At 37.5% G+C, this 16,690-nt stretch overlaps 1 protein-coding gene across 2 annotated transcripts in view; it reads right to left on the bottom strand.

The window, feature by feature from the left end:
- The window catches only part of AMMECR1 (AMMECR nuclear protein 1), a 97,141-nt gene that overhangs the window by 14,144 nt on the left and 66,307 nt on the right, over positions 1 to 16,690 (bottom strand). For both annotated transcript variants that reach the window (XM_033072140.1, XM_033072141.1), the window contains one exon: positions 2,262 to 2,376. In XM_033072140.1, the coding sequence (XP_032928031.1) occupies positions 2,262 to 2,376 (115 nt within the window). The remainder of the gene's footprint in view (positions 1 to 2,261; positions 2,377 to 16,690) is intronic.

Raw genomic sequence — 16,690 nt, 5'->3', positions numbered from 1 at the left:
TTCAGGATGATCTCAGCGTGACAGGAGATGAAAGATGCAGAATCTCTCTTTACATCATACTCTAGATATCCTGAAATGTCCTTTTGCCGTTAATATTGCATAACTGCAGCTCCCCTAAAAGACACATGGATGACATAAGCTATCTCGCTGCCAGGCACACACAGTGATTAATCATTCCTTTAAGGACTAACAATTACAAATTTTATAATCTCATATTTTTATGTCACCCTCCTCCTCTAGGTCCTTTTGCATGGAAACCTAGTTTTTAGACCACTTCTTAGAACTGTAGGAATTTACAAAGGGTTTTAAAAACTTGTCATTAGAAATAGGAGAGTGAAACAGGAGAGAGCAACTAAGCCACACAAGGCTTTTTGTATTTTTCACACCTTTTCTTTCCTTGTAAGTCAGGGCTTTCCAATAAGAACAGCTGTAAGAATCCATAAAATCAATCAGAATTCAAAAACACTAGAAATCTGCATTATGCTTACTTACACTGTTGTTACACTCTCACAAGTTCTGTAGTAAAATACAGAAAGAGCACAGAAAGTAAAAGCCTCCTTTTTTCATACAATATTAGTTATGAATCAGCAGTTGCCCAAGGAACAAAGCTAAAACCATTCCTTCCAAGGAAAAGTGGATTTCTGAACTCAGACTTTGTTTTCAGCTTTTCCTTAAGGATGAATACTTGGGTCATCTTAGAAGTTTATTATTCAGACAATGAAAGAGTACCTAGTAATATTTATAGACTATGGCATGCAAAGAGCTAAATGCTATTTCATTATGCACTTCACATTTTCTGAGTGCATTCACAGTCTGATTTTTAATAAATAAATGAAATTAAAAATATCACAGTGCTGGCCACCAGCAGCCAACCTAATAAGAGGAGAAAAATTCTACCATTTTGATTTCTAGCTTTAGCACCAATAGTCACCAGTTTGATTACTTGAAAACACCATTTAAAGTGCCAAATGGCTCAACGACAAGGCAGACTACTCTGTAAAAGTTTCTTGTTGAGAATGCAGACAAAATTTTTGCTAAGGTTTATTTTTGGTCTGACATTACATTAAAAAATGAGTATTTCTGATTATGGTGAAAATGCTCATAAACCTCAAAGAAAAACCTGGATTCATCAAAAATCAGAATTACGTATCAGAAGTGAAGAAGCACTTGTTTCTACGACATGAACAGGAAACATATCTTTGTCAATTTTCAGCTACTGTAAAATTCATAATGCTGGGGTTACCTCTGATACCCTCCTTTGGAGACAGCAGGGCTTCTTACAGTTCTAACAAGTGCAGTTTCTATTGAAAACACTTTTTAAAATGTCTAAATAAAACAGAAAGCCACTTTTTCTCCTAAGAAGTTCTAACTATTTAGTCAAGCTAAGTTATTATTACAGGGAAATACTGTAGCTTTTGTGGTGTCTCTGGCATTATAATGTCTGCTATTCTATGCTAATTTCAAAATTTTTCTTATGTCCACTCAAAAATAGACTCAAAGAGGAATGAGGAATCTAACATCATGACTGAGATGAGGCATTCATCTTAAGTCTAGTACCTTGTTTTTTGCAAGTGTCTAATGCCAAATAATTTGGGGAAATGAACATTACAGACTAACACTTCCATCAGTGTACACTGTCATACACACATCAGCATTTGCTTCTTGATCTCTTTTATCCTGCTGTTCCAAGAGGATGCATGCAGGTTCCCCAGGACCTGGCAATTAGAATAGATTCAGCTCCGTGCGTAAGCAGTGTGACAGCAATGATTTATGTGGCCTCACTATATAAAGCTTTGTGAGGTCTGTGCAGAACACCCACTCTGAAAGTAAACAATGAACGTCTCTACAAGCTAAATGAAGCAGCTTTTCTGGGACTGCAATTTTGTGCAGTGCTTGTTTCCAGAAGCATACATCAGACTGTTAACTTCCATACAGGAACATCCCTTTCCAGAGTCAATGGACTGATCTACCAGGTCTACCTTGCTCAGAGACACCACCTTCCTTGATGGAGTCTTAGACATCAAGACAACTGTGCAGACCACTTGAGTGCCTTTGTGGGCAAAACCACAACTTTATTCCATTTGCATGGCTCAGACTCTTGAGGTGATGACAGCTTTATCAAAAAGTGTCTTTTGAATCTAGGCACAGAACCATGTGTACAGAGTTCAAAACAGTGACAGGTATAATATATGCAGATCATTTAAACAGTGTGACTTAAGCTATAGATGTTCATTTTCATGAAAAATATCTGACATTCTTACCTCCCAATCCATGTAGTCACACACATCTTCAAAGTTAGTGAGTAGAGACACTGAGCAGAAAAGCCGTGGCAGCTCATCCCTCGTCATTGGGGGGAAACGACTATCTTTAAGGGCACTGTTGGAGACAAAACAGAATTTCAAAGGATTTTTTTTTTTAAATTTCAAGGATCTAATCTGAAGAGTATAAAGGATAAAAAAAAAATCCTGATGAAATGATGACCAGTTTGATAATCCAGTCACCAGTGTAACACTCTGATCAACATTCCCAATTTCTTCCTTAGACATTTGTTTTGGTTCTTGGCTGGCCAATCAGATGATGTTCTGAGGGTCATTCCTTCCTGAGCTGGTTTTGCTATTGTGACAATCTTATTATTACAGCAGTAGAAAGCTTTTGAAAAAAAGTTACAAAAGCAATAGCTCTTCCACTTGCAACTTGTAAACCCCTTTCAAAAAGGATTAAACTTCTCAACACACAGTGGAGAGGGAAGTTCTATAGCCTGCAGTGATGGAACACTTGATATAGTAATCAAATTGTAAAATTTAATTATTCAGCGAAAAAAAAAACCCAAACAAGCAGAATATTCTCTAAAAAAAGACTAATAGTCATGCTTACTAGCAAAGGTGAATATAAAAAGGTGAAAACATCGAAGGGCTCTACAGACCTATAAACCAACAGGACTTGAGGAGGTTCTGCAAAGCAGATGTCATGATTAGTAACAGGGAAGCTTGCAAACAGCTAATCCATGGAAGACGTACCATTCTACAGACAAACACACCTAGTGGGGTAAAATCCACACTGAGGGGAGCTACCTGTGCACAGGCCAGCACGTCAGGAAACACACAGCAAGCAGTGCCATAAGAACGTTTGTAAAAACCTACTTGCATAAGTTTGGTTAAGAACCAGTTAAATTGGCGAAGGGAAGGTTAAAGTGTGGATGGCATCTCAATCTTTTATTCTCTTAAGCTTTGAAATATGATATGAATACAAACATGCTCATCTCCCAGCAAAAACAATGATCTGCTAACTGAGCTTTGGGATGAGTACAGAGAATTTAAGACACTGAAATACTACCAAGCTCTTCATGTTCATCTAACAATTAGACTGTTCTTAACAGTTTTACGTGGCCTAGAGCCAATGGCTGCCCCTTAGCTGATACTATCACACCCACAGCCATGGTGTTAGAATAATGGCTGCAGGCTCTCCACCAAAAATCACCATCTTTTTATATAACAGAACTTCATTAAAGCAGACCACATAAAGACACGTGAGAAAAAAACCAAACCAAACCAAACCAAGAAAACATGAAAAATTTCACTACAGGAAATAATCATATGTATAACCAGAAATAGTTTCCCATCAAGAATTAATACCATACACTGAAGAGTTAAAACAGAACCTATGTTTTTCTGGGGTGGGGCGGAAGGCAAATTTTTTATTGCAGATATTACAAAACACAACATAATACTGAAATTCAGACTCCAAAGTCCTTTTCTACACAGATGTGTAAAGAACTGGGAGAAATCAGTAAAGAGATTTAAAGTATAAGGCCTATGATATTTAACTAATGACTTCCACTGAAGATATATTTAAAGTAGGTAATGCTGATAGGAATTTCCAGGTTAGCTTTCAAACTGCTGGAACCAGGCAGAGTTACTATCCTCTGCCCTCTGGTGTTCCAGAGCAACATCAGAGAGAACTCCCATAGCCACAGTGTATAACAACATCCCAAAATAGTAATAACCTAATTCAGCTTTCATATCCCCCCACATGGGGGGGAAACATATAAATATATGTATGTAAAGGGAGGACACTCAGAACACAGGGACAGTTCAAACCAAAAGTGCATCTAGTTCTATCTGTAGTAAGTCACTACCAACAGCAGTTAGCAAAATGAAAGAATAAAAGTATATGATCACAGCAAATGTCCAGGGTACCTTCCTAGAACAGTCTCCAGGAATTTATAGCTATAGTTATCTATAGCTTAGGTATTTTGAGTCAGAGATGGGATTATTGTACTTTAAAGCTCTTCTGAATTTTATTTTGTAAATTCATGTATACACACTTAAAACATTTTACCCTCTTTTTAAATAAGAAACTATGCCTGGAAATCCTAATCCTCAAATACATTGCTACTACAGGTTAAGCCATCTGCTTATTTGCAGATGGTTCATTTCCCCAAGGTCTCCTGCATCTCTGCCATATAATCAAGCTATGTGAACACTCTACTGAGAAGTACCCAGACAGACAAGCATTATTTCAAAAACAAGCAACAAATTCAATTATCCCTACAAATAACTGCATGCACAGATACTGCTAATATTGCTTTAAATCTGTTTCTTGAAATTTATACGACCATCTTACCAAGCAAAACACTTCCCATATTGCAAGAATTTAAAACTCTCAAAATATTTTTTTTTTTCCTTTTTTGCACAACTTGGTACCAGGAGTCTGTCTTCAAATTCCAATTCCTATAGCTGCCAAAACCTACTGTAAATTGCAACTTTTTGAGGCAAACGTTGTCTGTGTGCTGTGGATATACGCCTGATCTCCACAAAGACAACAGTAGAGTCTCCAGCAAATTCCCACTCATTGAAGATCTGCATTGCTAGATGATAAACCATCTGTAATTTAACATTCTTTAAGCTGTGCAGAAACAAACCTCATGCCATACTCTGTAAGCCATGTCTCACAGAACTATAGAATATCCTAAGCTGGAAGGAACTCATCAGGATCATCAACTCCTGGCCCTGTACAGGACACCTCAGCACATGTAAACTCTGAGCTAATAAAACTGAAATGAGATGAGCGAAATCATGACAAATTTAAATATTGATAAAAGCTGAGATACGAAACCTTCAGGTGAACAGCGGGAGCAGGAAGGCACACAAAGGTGTAAAAGCCTCATGTACACAGAGGCAGGCAAGTGGTTTGGTTCCAGTGAAAGCAGTGCCATGCAGTGACCAGCACACACTGAGCAGCAAGCTCAGCTGACCATTTTCAGTAATGACACTGGCACAAATACCTTGTCTTCATGTAACCACCTCACGAGAACTAAAATATTGCCATCAAATGATAGAGCGGTTTCAATTGTAACTAACTCCTGTTGAACTGTCAGGCACTATTCCATCTGTACAGCATGCTGGAAAATTTCTCCAAGGCTACAGACAATGGCTCACAGATCCTGTCTCAAAACTCCTGCTTCTGGAAGTGAGAACACTGGCAGAACAGACCAGAGATTTGAGTAACATTCTCTGACACCACTGTGACTACTCTGCACAGAGTATTGCTGTGATTTTATTCCTCCTTTTCCTGTCTTCAGACCCTTTTGGTCTTTCGAAACAGCTTTTGCCTCTGTTGTTTCAGAAGCAAAACCTAAATTTACCTGGAGAAATTTGTGTTGACAATCAGGAACTGGAATAAAACCTACTAAAGGGAAATGCCAATCAGAGAGCATATACTGATTAGCTACACATGAAATACTGTCTCCTATTAAAATTCATGAAGCAAAAATTGTATCATGTGCCAATTTTAGAAGAACTACCTTAAAACTTTATAACCTTTTCCTAAGAAGTCTGGACATCACATACTACTTCAAAAATCAAGATTTGATTTATTGTGCTCTATAGTAAAGTTAGAATATCAGTCATCTTCTCAATGATTCAATTATTGCTACCATGGCCCAAACTCTACAGTAAGTTCCAGATACCTTTGCAAAACCTAAAAGCACACCAGCTTTGTAAAATCTCTTCACTGATGAACTGCTCTCACTTTTGCATTTCTCAATGCCTAGTTACCAGGAAATATGGCATTAGAGATGCTTCCCTTCAGAACTCAGCCACTATCCTCGACTTTAAACTTCATCACTGTGGGTAGTGAATAAATCACCATCTCTGTTCTGATGGTGCCAGTGGAACAAGAGAATGGTGCCCAGTAGTTCCTCAATGGCAGCTTCCACTTAATACAAATCCCAGCTCTCATTGCTTGATGGACTGGCATTGCTCTCAGAAGGGTCAGTAGATGTCAACATTTAGTCATCAAGGATAAAAATCCTTGCAGGAGCTTTTACTTTTGCCATTCCTGTTCTGGGAAGAAGGAGAAACAGCTTCTACATGCAGCAGTTTAGCCCTCAACATACAATTCACACACTCTACAAACATCTACGGATGGAAATCCAGACCTGTGCCTCCTCCCCTGACATGTCACTGCACTTGCCACGTGCTTCCTGTTAACCAACTCCAAACAAGCAGAGAACACAACAAGGCAATGCTTGCTTTCCTCAAAAACTTGGCACTGGTCTCAGAATAACAAAAAAATCACCATGCAACTGTGGGTCATCAACATTCTTAAATGGCACAGGAGAATCTGTATATGTCTGTACTTTTGAACCCCTAGAATTTGATTTTACAGTCTTATTCAATGCTGTATTTTTCTGTCAAATCTTCTGTTAGAAAAAGGAACAAAATTTGGTATATTAAATATGTTTAAAAAATATTAACTCCACAATTTTTACGTTAAACTTAGAATTAAGGAAGGGTAAGTGGAAATAATCAGCAAAAGAAGTTGGAAAAATCAGGTGGAGATCTAAAGCTCTTTTTTGGGGACAGTCACATCTACAGACCTATACTGGACAGAGAGTTTAGATAAAACTGGATACAGTTTTGTGTATTGCTGGAAATTACTTTGAAGGCTTAAACATGACATGGGAGGAGATGCAAAGGAAGCTGTCAAACACTGGGCATGATGTAAGTAATATTCACTTTTATAGGAAGTGTGAATGAGGCAGAGACATTAAGTGAGTCATGCAATTTAGGAGGCTTACACAGTGAAACAGTGACAGAATTGAGAACAGAATCTAAGATCCCTGACTCCTAAAAATCTTCTTTTTGTGACAGCCTCTCTTTTAGTCTACTCATCCTACTCTGCAGAAATGTAGCTCGCAAATAATCAAATGGAATCAATAATTTTAATCCAATTTAAAAATAATTTTTCCATTACTTTTTTAGTTCACTCAATTGTAATCAATTTTCTCTTAACCAGCTTCTGATACTGAGCACAGTTAAACCAAACCATAACTTTCTGGCATCTAAACAATTCTTCAAATATCATCAGTAGACATATGAAAAATAGAGTAAATATCTTATTTCACAAACTATTTCCCTCTTCTGATAAACAGTACCTTGGCACTAATTTCAGATGGTAGGAAAAAGACTTAAATCCTACCAGCTCTTCATCTAGCTCAGTAAATGTAACCCTGAGATTCTGGAATTTTTTCACTGAGTGAACTAAGCTTAGTAGAATTACCTTTGAAGATGTATTTAACAAAGAAATGGCCCTTTGTCAATGAACTCAGCCAAAGGGCTGAGATATTGTACTTCAATTAATTCAAAACCTCCTTAAATTAATGAGTAGCAAACTCACTAGATTTTAGGGAACAGTGAAGAGAAGACAACAGCAAGAGACACAGTGCCAGGACTTAAGAACAAAAAAAAAAAGATAGTATTTATTGTTCAATTGCTGCGAAACTGAGCAGTGAAGTTAGTTCAGATTTTTACTTTTTCAGTAACTTCAAGAGGAAGAAATTAAGGAACACTTAAGCAGACCACCAGTGTTTTCCTAATGAAAATCAGCTCTCATAGCTTGGTTTGGCAGAGACCAGAGAAAGCTAACAGCTTCCAAGTCATGACATGCAATTAATTTTTAAGCCAGGAAAGCAGGGCAAAGTGTGCTCTATTTCAGAAAGTAGAAATTATTATGAATACAATCCTCCTAGCTGTCACAGACAGCCCAAGACAACCCACAGGTCAGCCTTTTACCAGCTTTTATTTATGATGAGCAGCAGAATTTTGCCAATTTAAATGGAGATTTCAAGGAGTAATTTAAACACAACATCAAATCACTTGAATGTAAGCAAAAAGAATTTATTTATATTGTTGGTTTTTTTGGGTCAGACTGGAAATACTTCCAGGAAACAAAACAAATGTGATGTGTTTTTCCTGAACTCTCACCTACATTTAGGAGACAGAAAGGGAAAGAACAACATTTATACTTCCTGCACATAATGTTGCTAGGTGGTAGTCACAGTATAAAAAAGAAATACACATTTATTGTGTGGCGTGGAAGAACATCTCTAAAGTTCTCAGTTGATTTTATCAGCACAGTGCAGCAGGTAACAGCAACAGCATTCCAGGTGGGACAAATAAAATACTGATCTGGCAATCTGGGTCCTGAATCTATTTATTTATTTTTTTACTCCACAAAAGTGAAGTATGCCAGAAAGTCTCTCTTCTCTCAATCTGCCTGAAATTAGACATGTAACTTAATAGGAAGAAGGAAAAATCTGCTACTCTATTTTAGACATTTATTTTAGCTTTGAAAAAATGCCATTTCTTCTAAGACAAATCAGAGGACATATATAAATGAAGCATTTAGAAAAGCTCATCACAAAAGGCAACTATATTGGCTGCATAAGACGAGTCATTTTAGATAGTCAGTGGCTCCTAAAATAAGCTGTCTGTATGTTCTTATTTAACAGTTTCTACTATATGTAGAGTATTTTTATGTACATGTATTGTGGAAACCATACCTACAAAACCATACTGGTATTGCTGGTAAGGTTCTGGGCCCTTGTTTTTCCACAAACAGTCCATGAGCTGTTTAAATCAAAAGAAGCCTTTACAGAATATTTCTAGGAGTACTTAAAATTTCCAGACAAATCTTTACTCAATTTCTTATTCTGGTTACATGGTACAGATCCACTCCAGAGCACACACAAAGGACTGACACCATCTGAGGTGTTGCTCAGGGATTCAGCAGTCACTGAGTACCTGTAAAGACACAGAGCTAATGTGCACCTGCCCAGTGACCATGGGCTGAAACTCTTGGGGGTTTCACTACTGCTGCTCCTTCAGTTGGGTCTGTCAGCCTTGTAAACTTAGCAGATGAAAACAAACTCCTCATAGACTCACCATCACAAAATTTGTTTTAAGAAAAGAAAGCTCACAAGCATGAATCTCTAAAAAGCCAACACTCCCATAAATTCAGGGCTTTTTAGCAGAAAGAACCAAAGATGTTTTTCTACTGGTCTGACAATTACCCAGAGAAATACTCTATCACACTGGATTCTTCCAAATAAATCTAGCTCATCATTATGCTATGATGATGTTGCACTGTGTGGACATGATGTCTGAAATTAATTTCTCTTTCTTTCTGCCATAAAGTATCAAGGAAACAACAAAGGTTTGTGTACGTGCTGTTATGGACTTCAAGGGGAAAAGTATGATCACAGAAGTCACAGCTCTTGCAACCTGCTCCCATCAAAAAGTTTTCAGTTAAAGTTAAAAAGATCCACAAAGTAATACTGTAGGTTCCTGATTACATTCAAAGAGTCAAGTTTCTATGGCTTTAACTTCCTTACTGTTTCCTGAAATCAGAAATCTTACACTATAGTGGTGGTTCTAAAGGACTTACTGTCCTTTGAAAAGGCCAAATAAGGTAAAGACTTCATTTTCCTCACAGTTTTAGTCCTGCAGGGTAAGAGGTATCATTTTGCATTACTATACAATATATCCTACAATTCCAGAAAAAAAAAATAAAAAATCAACATCTTCAATTGTTAACCTCAAGATGGAACAGAGTTTCAGTACCAGGTCAGAAGTACACCCTGACAGAGGTGTGCTAAATCCAAAATCTTCCCATCACACAGGGCAGTGAGAGAGAGGGGCAGCCCAGAGTAAGCAGTTCCTGCGCATTTGCCCAGGTGTAGGTGGAGAGCTGCAACTGCTTGTTCCAGCCATCCACAGTGCAGGAATGAATCAAGGCAGTTTGGGACATCCACAGCCCCACAGCTGCCTGCACTGGGAATTGCTCAGCACAGACCCTGGACATCTTATGACTATAAGGGAACATCAGGTCAGCAGCTGTATACAGGAATTTCTTAATTTCTTTTCTGTCTTTTTCTGTATTGTCCCTCACTTGTCCAAGCACCATAGATCCTGCTGGGACAAACGACAATGGAATTAAAAAACGCCTGACAGTTTGTGTCAAACATTCAGGAGGCTGAAAGGTGTCAACTGCCACATAAATGTCTTGGTTTGCCACATAAAAACTAAATCCACAGCACTTAAAACAATCTCCCAGCATAACACAGGCTTGTCACAGTGATTCCAAATGCTTGTTTAAAAACCGAGCAGCAAAACCGACCAGGGTTTGGTGTGTAGGTTTTTGTTTGGTGAACACATGATACCAGACTGGGCAGAAAACTCTAACTGAGCTCCAACTGGACTAAATGATAATGTCACCAAAAGGCTTTCCAGCAGATGGAAAAGTTTAGATAATGAACAAAAATGAACTGCTCAATTACACTTAGAACCACACAGCTTGAGCAACCTTAACCATTCAAATCTCTAGGAACATAAAATGAGATCTCTAGAATTCTTTACATCCCCAGCACATCTCTCAATATTGACCTGAAATCATTATTTTACCCCAAAACAGACACTGAAGTCAAGACAAAAATCTTCAAGGACACATAATAGCTGAGTTCAACTCTCATTTAAACAATTCACAAAATATTGCTCCCCCTCTAAAGATGCATTCAAGCCATAATTTTATAAGAGAACAAAGCAATCAGGTATTTTTCATTTATTACAATCTTTGAAAAGGCCTCATCTCAAGCACATACAGAAAAATGTTTCTAAATGTGTCAGCAATGTAGTTATATATAAATATAAGAAGATAATTTAAACATTTACATCTTCAAATTCTTGCAGCTTGCAAAAAAGAGGGTCTTTTTAAATTGTGCTGCTGAGAGTCTAGAACAAAAGACTGCTTCATTTTCTCAACACTTCTTCTGTCACCAGAAACACTGTATTTTTATATAAAAATATGACAGTTGAGTTTTTATTGCTCAGTTTCAGTACTATTTGCCACAAACACTGAAACTGTTTTTCAATCAGGACTTTGAAATCACAGTGACGGACAAATGAAATATATACAACCAAGTTAAATACAAGGGAAGCAAAAGGCATGGTAGATTATGCAGTAAATCAATTAAGGACAAACACTGCAGAATCACAGAACAGTCCTGGAAGAGACCTTAAAGATAATTTCTTTCCAAACCCCTGCTGTGGGCAGGGACACCTTCCACCCGACTAGGTTACTCAATCATATTTGTTTATGTGAGGTATTGAAGTAAATGGTTCATAGAAAAAGATTAGGACAAGAAAATATGCTGAAATATGAAGGTATTGGTAAATATAGTCTGAGAAATGAAAGGTGAGAGAATCCAGTCTTGAAATTCTTCAACAAACACATAAACTGAGAATAACCCAAGGTCCACACTGCCTTACAGTGGAATATGGCCACTCAAAATAGAGAACACAGAATAATATCCTGGCTTGTTTCCCCAGACGTGTTTCATCAATATCACAACTTAACTTGGATTATGTTCAAACCAACTGGTTTTTAGCTAAACACAATCTCTTACACATCTTGTGAGTACATCTGCAGAGATGCAGATCTGAATGCTGTCAGTGTAGATGATGGTAAATGAGATCATAGCATCTTACTAATTCTCAGTGTTTTTATAAATACAGTAAAAAATAGGCACAAGATAAATCCCTTGTGGCACATCACATGTAACAAGACCTCAGGGAAAGAAATGGTCCCTCATAAGGTCCCCCCCTACTTCATAAGACTTTAGGTTTCTAGGCACTTGCTCCTGCTACCATGAAACTATTCCAGAATGCTGCATCAACAGAATTTAATTCCTATTTAAGGCAACAAAAAAGTCTTAACATTTTTTCTGTTCATTTTGTACATGTGCAGGTTTTTATTTCATATATGAATCTCATTAACAGATCAAGCTATGATTACTATTACCTCTAAAAATCCCCAAATAAAAACTAAAGTATGTTTTAGATAGATAAACATATTCTATATATCTGGAAGCTTTGCCTCCTGCATTTCCTTCCCTTTACCTTCCACACACAAAAGGTATCTGTAAGCCATCTTCTTATTCTTATTTAGCAACTGCCACTTCTCTCTCACTCATGAGAGCAGGTCACGATTTCATCCTTTCATTCCTTCCAGATTCCTGTCACAATTCTACTTGGAGTGGCACGCTCTGTACCACCTGCAACCTACTCAGCTTACAGAAGTGCCTGGATGGGGCACTCACAAACCACTCTTATCTAAGGTCAAGATGCCCAAGCAACAGAACATTTGCAAGCTCAGCTATACAGTACATTCAGTTCCAAGTCTGCCAGCTGTCACTCTGTGTATGTTTTTCACTCTAAACCAGGTTTTGAGTAGCAAAAAAAACCAGCTGAAGTGGAATGAAAAGGAAGTTCTGAAATAAAGGAAAGTCAAAAGGTCCAGGTTAGGCTACATCTGTTCATAGCCTCAGAAACTATAACTCAAATATTCAAGGAACACATTTAAATCAACAGCATTACAAACATTTGAAAAGTCTGCTTATGAATTAGGTATATGAAATCACATAATCTTAGCAAAACTACAGGCCAAATTCTTCTACCTTTGAAGGCAGTAGAATTTTGCCATTCACTGCAGTAAAGCCTAAATCAGCAAAGGACCATTTTGTCCATGTGTCTATTCAGTTTTTAACTACCTTGGAACATCTTGCACTGCTACATGTTTAACTAAGGGACTTGTATCAAGACCAACTAAAGCTCAATTATTCAATGTTAAATAAGGATACAGCGTGGACACACAAAAAATTGGTTTAGTCATAGTCATACCATTAGAGGTAGAATTCAACACATCTATCTAAAGTGACTAGTATTTAAATTTTTCTAAAAAGTGACTCACTAAATGTTTCACTTCCTGACTGTCAGGAAAGCTTTAGTCCAATACAGTCTTGTGATGTCATATGTAACAGCTCTTGGAAATTCACATTTTTTGGGGGAAAAAAAACCCACGAATTGTAGACTTCCACAAACCTGAAGAGGGTTTTCTGAGCAACAAACCAGAAAGTCATCTTTTCAGTGATTGAAAAAGCTGAGCACACAAAGAGGGGTGGCCCTGGCAAATGAGGCTGCATGCAGTGCAGAGACCTTCGCAGACAAAGCACAGCTGCTGCTCTTTGCAATGAGGGATTAGCAGTCTAGGTCAAAGGAAAAAAGCCTCTCTGTAGCTAAGTGAGCAAACTGCAGACTGCATCCTCAGCACAGATGAGAAAGGGCCAACTAACCAGCTTGCAAATTGTGCAGAAGCTTCTGGAACAGAAACAAAACCAGCATTAATTTCTTGACAGAGCATGTAAAATATTTCTGGTGAAAAGCAGTGATGCCCTGCTGTAGAACTGAGGTCACAATGACCTCTCAATTACTTTAAAATTACATTTCTCCTTTCCCTTCTTTGTGTTCCCTTATATAACAAGCATTCTTTCATCATGGCCAAATGAACACATCACATGTGGGGCTTCAACAACAATACCTGGAAGTAACTGGCCTAGAGATAAAACAAGCAGCTCTTTAAACTCTAATTCAATAAGAACTGAAGCTGTTAAATCCATATACATATGCAGAGATAACTTTTTTCTTCCATAGTGATACATCTCTTTAAACCTTTGTGCAATTGAGTCATATTACATTTTGGCTTTATATTCACATGTCAGTTAAATGGGATGTAAGCCAATATTTGAAGAAAATAAAAGCATAACCTTTTATTACATACTAAATATATTTTTATTCTATATCACTCACTTTAGCAACATTAAATGAAAGAAATTAAGAGTCTCCTGAAATAAGAAATACTGTGTGAATGTACCAGTGTGAATGCATTTCTAATCTGGCTTTTATTTATCAAAAAAGTACTGTGAATGTTACAGTTAGGTTGGTATGTAAAATAGCAAATTAATTGCATGTTACAAGAAGCACAACACCCATTTCAGTTTGTGTCATTATAGAAGTCATAAGATTACTTGAATCAAAAGTACCAGAAAGTTGTACTGTTCAAAAAAACCCAGGAGCTTTTTTTCTTTTTCCCTGTAAAATCAAAACTAAGGGAATTGTAATGAACTGAAAAATACAGTAAAAATAAAAAGTCATCTTTCCTTGCCAGTAAAAGTTTGCAATACCTGATTTCATATACAGGCTTAAACCACAACTGTCAGTAATTGGCATGACCACAAAGGGCACTTTCACTGAAGCTGGGGGTGCAGAGATGGGAAGTTCACAGGAGAACTGTGACAGATGGGAAGTTCACAGGAGCTGTGCCCAGGCTCAGCAGAGCACTTCTTAACATCTGCACCAGATCCTCGAGTTCTTGTGGTAGTTATTTATATACTGTACTTCTCCAACCTGAGAGACTCCTTGCCTGACAACTGACCCTTTAATACAAGTAATCTGCACTAAGAAATAAAGATTATACCATTGCACTGGAACACAGAACCTAAATTTAAGCATGTGAGCTGACACTTCGTGGCCTACGTATTATATTTAAGACGCAGGCACATGTCACCATTCCCCCACAGAGAATATCCTTGCTTGAAGAACTGAGTGTTACCAGTCCTACAGAAATTTGTACTGATGGCAGAAAAAAGCTCTTCTCCACCATGGTAAAAAGCTACTCTGCACAAGTAAATTACAACTATATTTAGAAAAGTTTGAGTTTTCAAGACTTCTAATTAAAATACAAGTAGGAATCTTTGAGATTAGCAATGTTTTTTGGTTATACAACAAATACTCCTAAGTAATGGTTTATTTACGTACTTTCACAGCAGTAGATGCTTTGTGAACTGCATCAACACAATTATTTACAGAGCTAAAAAATAATTAAAGTACATTTAGTCTGTTTCTAAATAAAGGCTACCACAAACATACAGTTGTTTAGAGTGTATACAGCACTCCATGTATTTTTCTCAGGAGTACAGTTGAAAATGGCAGAATCTGAAAAGTGCATCTGCTATTCAAAGAAAAGAGACAAACCTGCAGTGCTTCTGTCTCTAACTGTATTTTTAAATTCACGTTTGAAAAGAAAAACCTGGTTATTTTCAGGTAGGTATATATTCCCCCCTACAATGAACTGGAGCAAAACTCCAGTCATTTGTAAACAATGAAGTTCAAAAAGTCTTTCAAGACTTTCCTGTGTGTTGTGTTTCTCCCTCCCCACTCCAGGCCACTTGCTCACAAATACACACATGATATGAGTTGAAATAGTGCAGTGATTGGGCCTCTAAGACTTTAGGACTACCTCAGAAGTATGCTTAACTTCAGATGTCTTCAGACATTCTTCAGCATTTATATGGCTGCTTGTGTTCCAGCAGTGGATAGGCTATTTCTTCTTCTTCCAAGAGCTTTTCCACCATCTTAACTGCACAGCTCTTGTAAAGGACATAACTTCTCCCTTCCTGGTATCAACAGGAACAAATTTTAGAAATAGGTTATCTGTCAGTACTACTTAAAAAATTCAGAAAACACTGCTACAGTTTACAAGAGGATTGTAACTCTCATTATTCTGATCTATTCTGATCTATGGAAAACGGTAAAAAAACAATTTCAAAAGCTTCAACACCTTTGTGTTAAAGTGAACAGGGATAACAAGGGCTTTTGGAGCCCAGTTCCCCACACTGTTTGTGCTATTTCTCCTTTATAGTCTTAAAAGGAAGCATCAGAAAACACCTAAATGGAAGAAGTGCTGACAGGCTGAAAACTTTGAGACTCCTTTCCCACAGTGTGTCCCACACAAAGCTCCATAGTTTAAAGTTTTTAACAGCTTGAAAGCAAGAGAATTCTTTTACCTGTGACCTTGCTTAATCTTTGTTAACTGGTATTAAAACATCAGATTTCAGTAAAAATCAGTTCCTTGAACTAAAGTGTACTTCTACTGGGCAAAGTATCTAATATACCACAGCTGCACCTCAATTCTCAGAGGCTTACTTAGGGTGTCTCATATTTAGTACATACAAGCACTGGCCAGTCTGTGCAGTGGGATGTTTTACTCACAAGAAAGTTCTGGAAAACATCCCTTGCTCTGTATTAAAAATTAACACCTATTGCTGAGAATAGCCAGAGAGAAAAACGCTCACCCAAAGCAGATAACTTCTATGTCAACTTTTTCCATTTTGTCCTGTTTCCAAATAGACAAATCATTTCTTTACAATGCAAATGCTCTGGGACACACTTCACCTATGCCTCTGTCTGCTGTGAGCACAGTCCTATCTTGCATTCTGAACACTGGCCCATAGCCCAGCACATCTCTGTCTGCAGCGCTTCAGGAATCAGTAAGTCACCAAGAGTCTCAAAAGAAAGCAAATGTCATTATAAAATATTTTTAGGCAGTACTCTGATGATGTTCCCCTTAAGACTATCATATGAAGAGATTGAAAAGTTGACTAAAACCCATTGAAGTACCAACACTAGTAACCTGTACTAGTAAAGGAAAAGTAAGTTATGGAAATACAGAGCTT

Source organism: Catharus ustulatus, chromosome 14, assembly GCF_009819885.2.
Source record: "Catharus ustulatus isolate bCatUst1 chromosome 14, bCatUst1.pri.v2, whole genome shotgun sequence".
NCBI classification, from domain to species: domain Eukaryota; kingdom Metazoa; phylum Chordata; class Aves; order Passeriformes; family Turdidae; genus Catharus; species Catharus ustulatus.
Note: the sequence above shows the minus strand (reverse complement) of the source record. Positions and strands in the feature narration are given on the sequence as shown.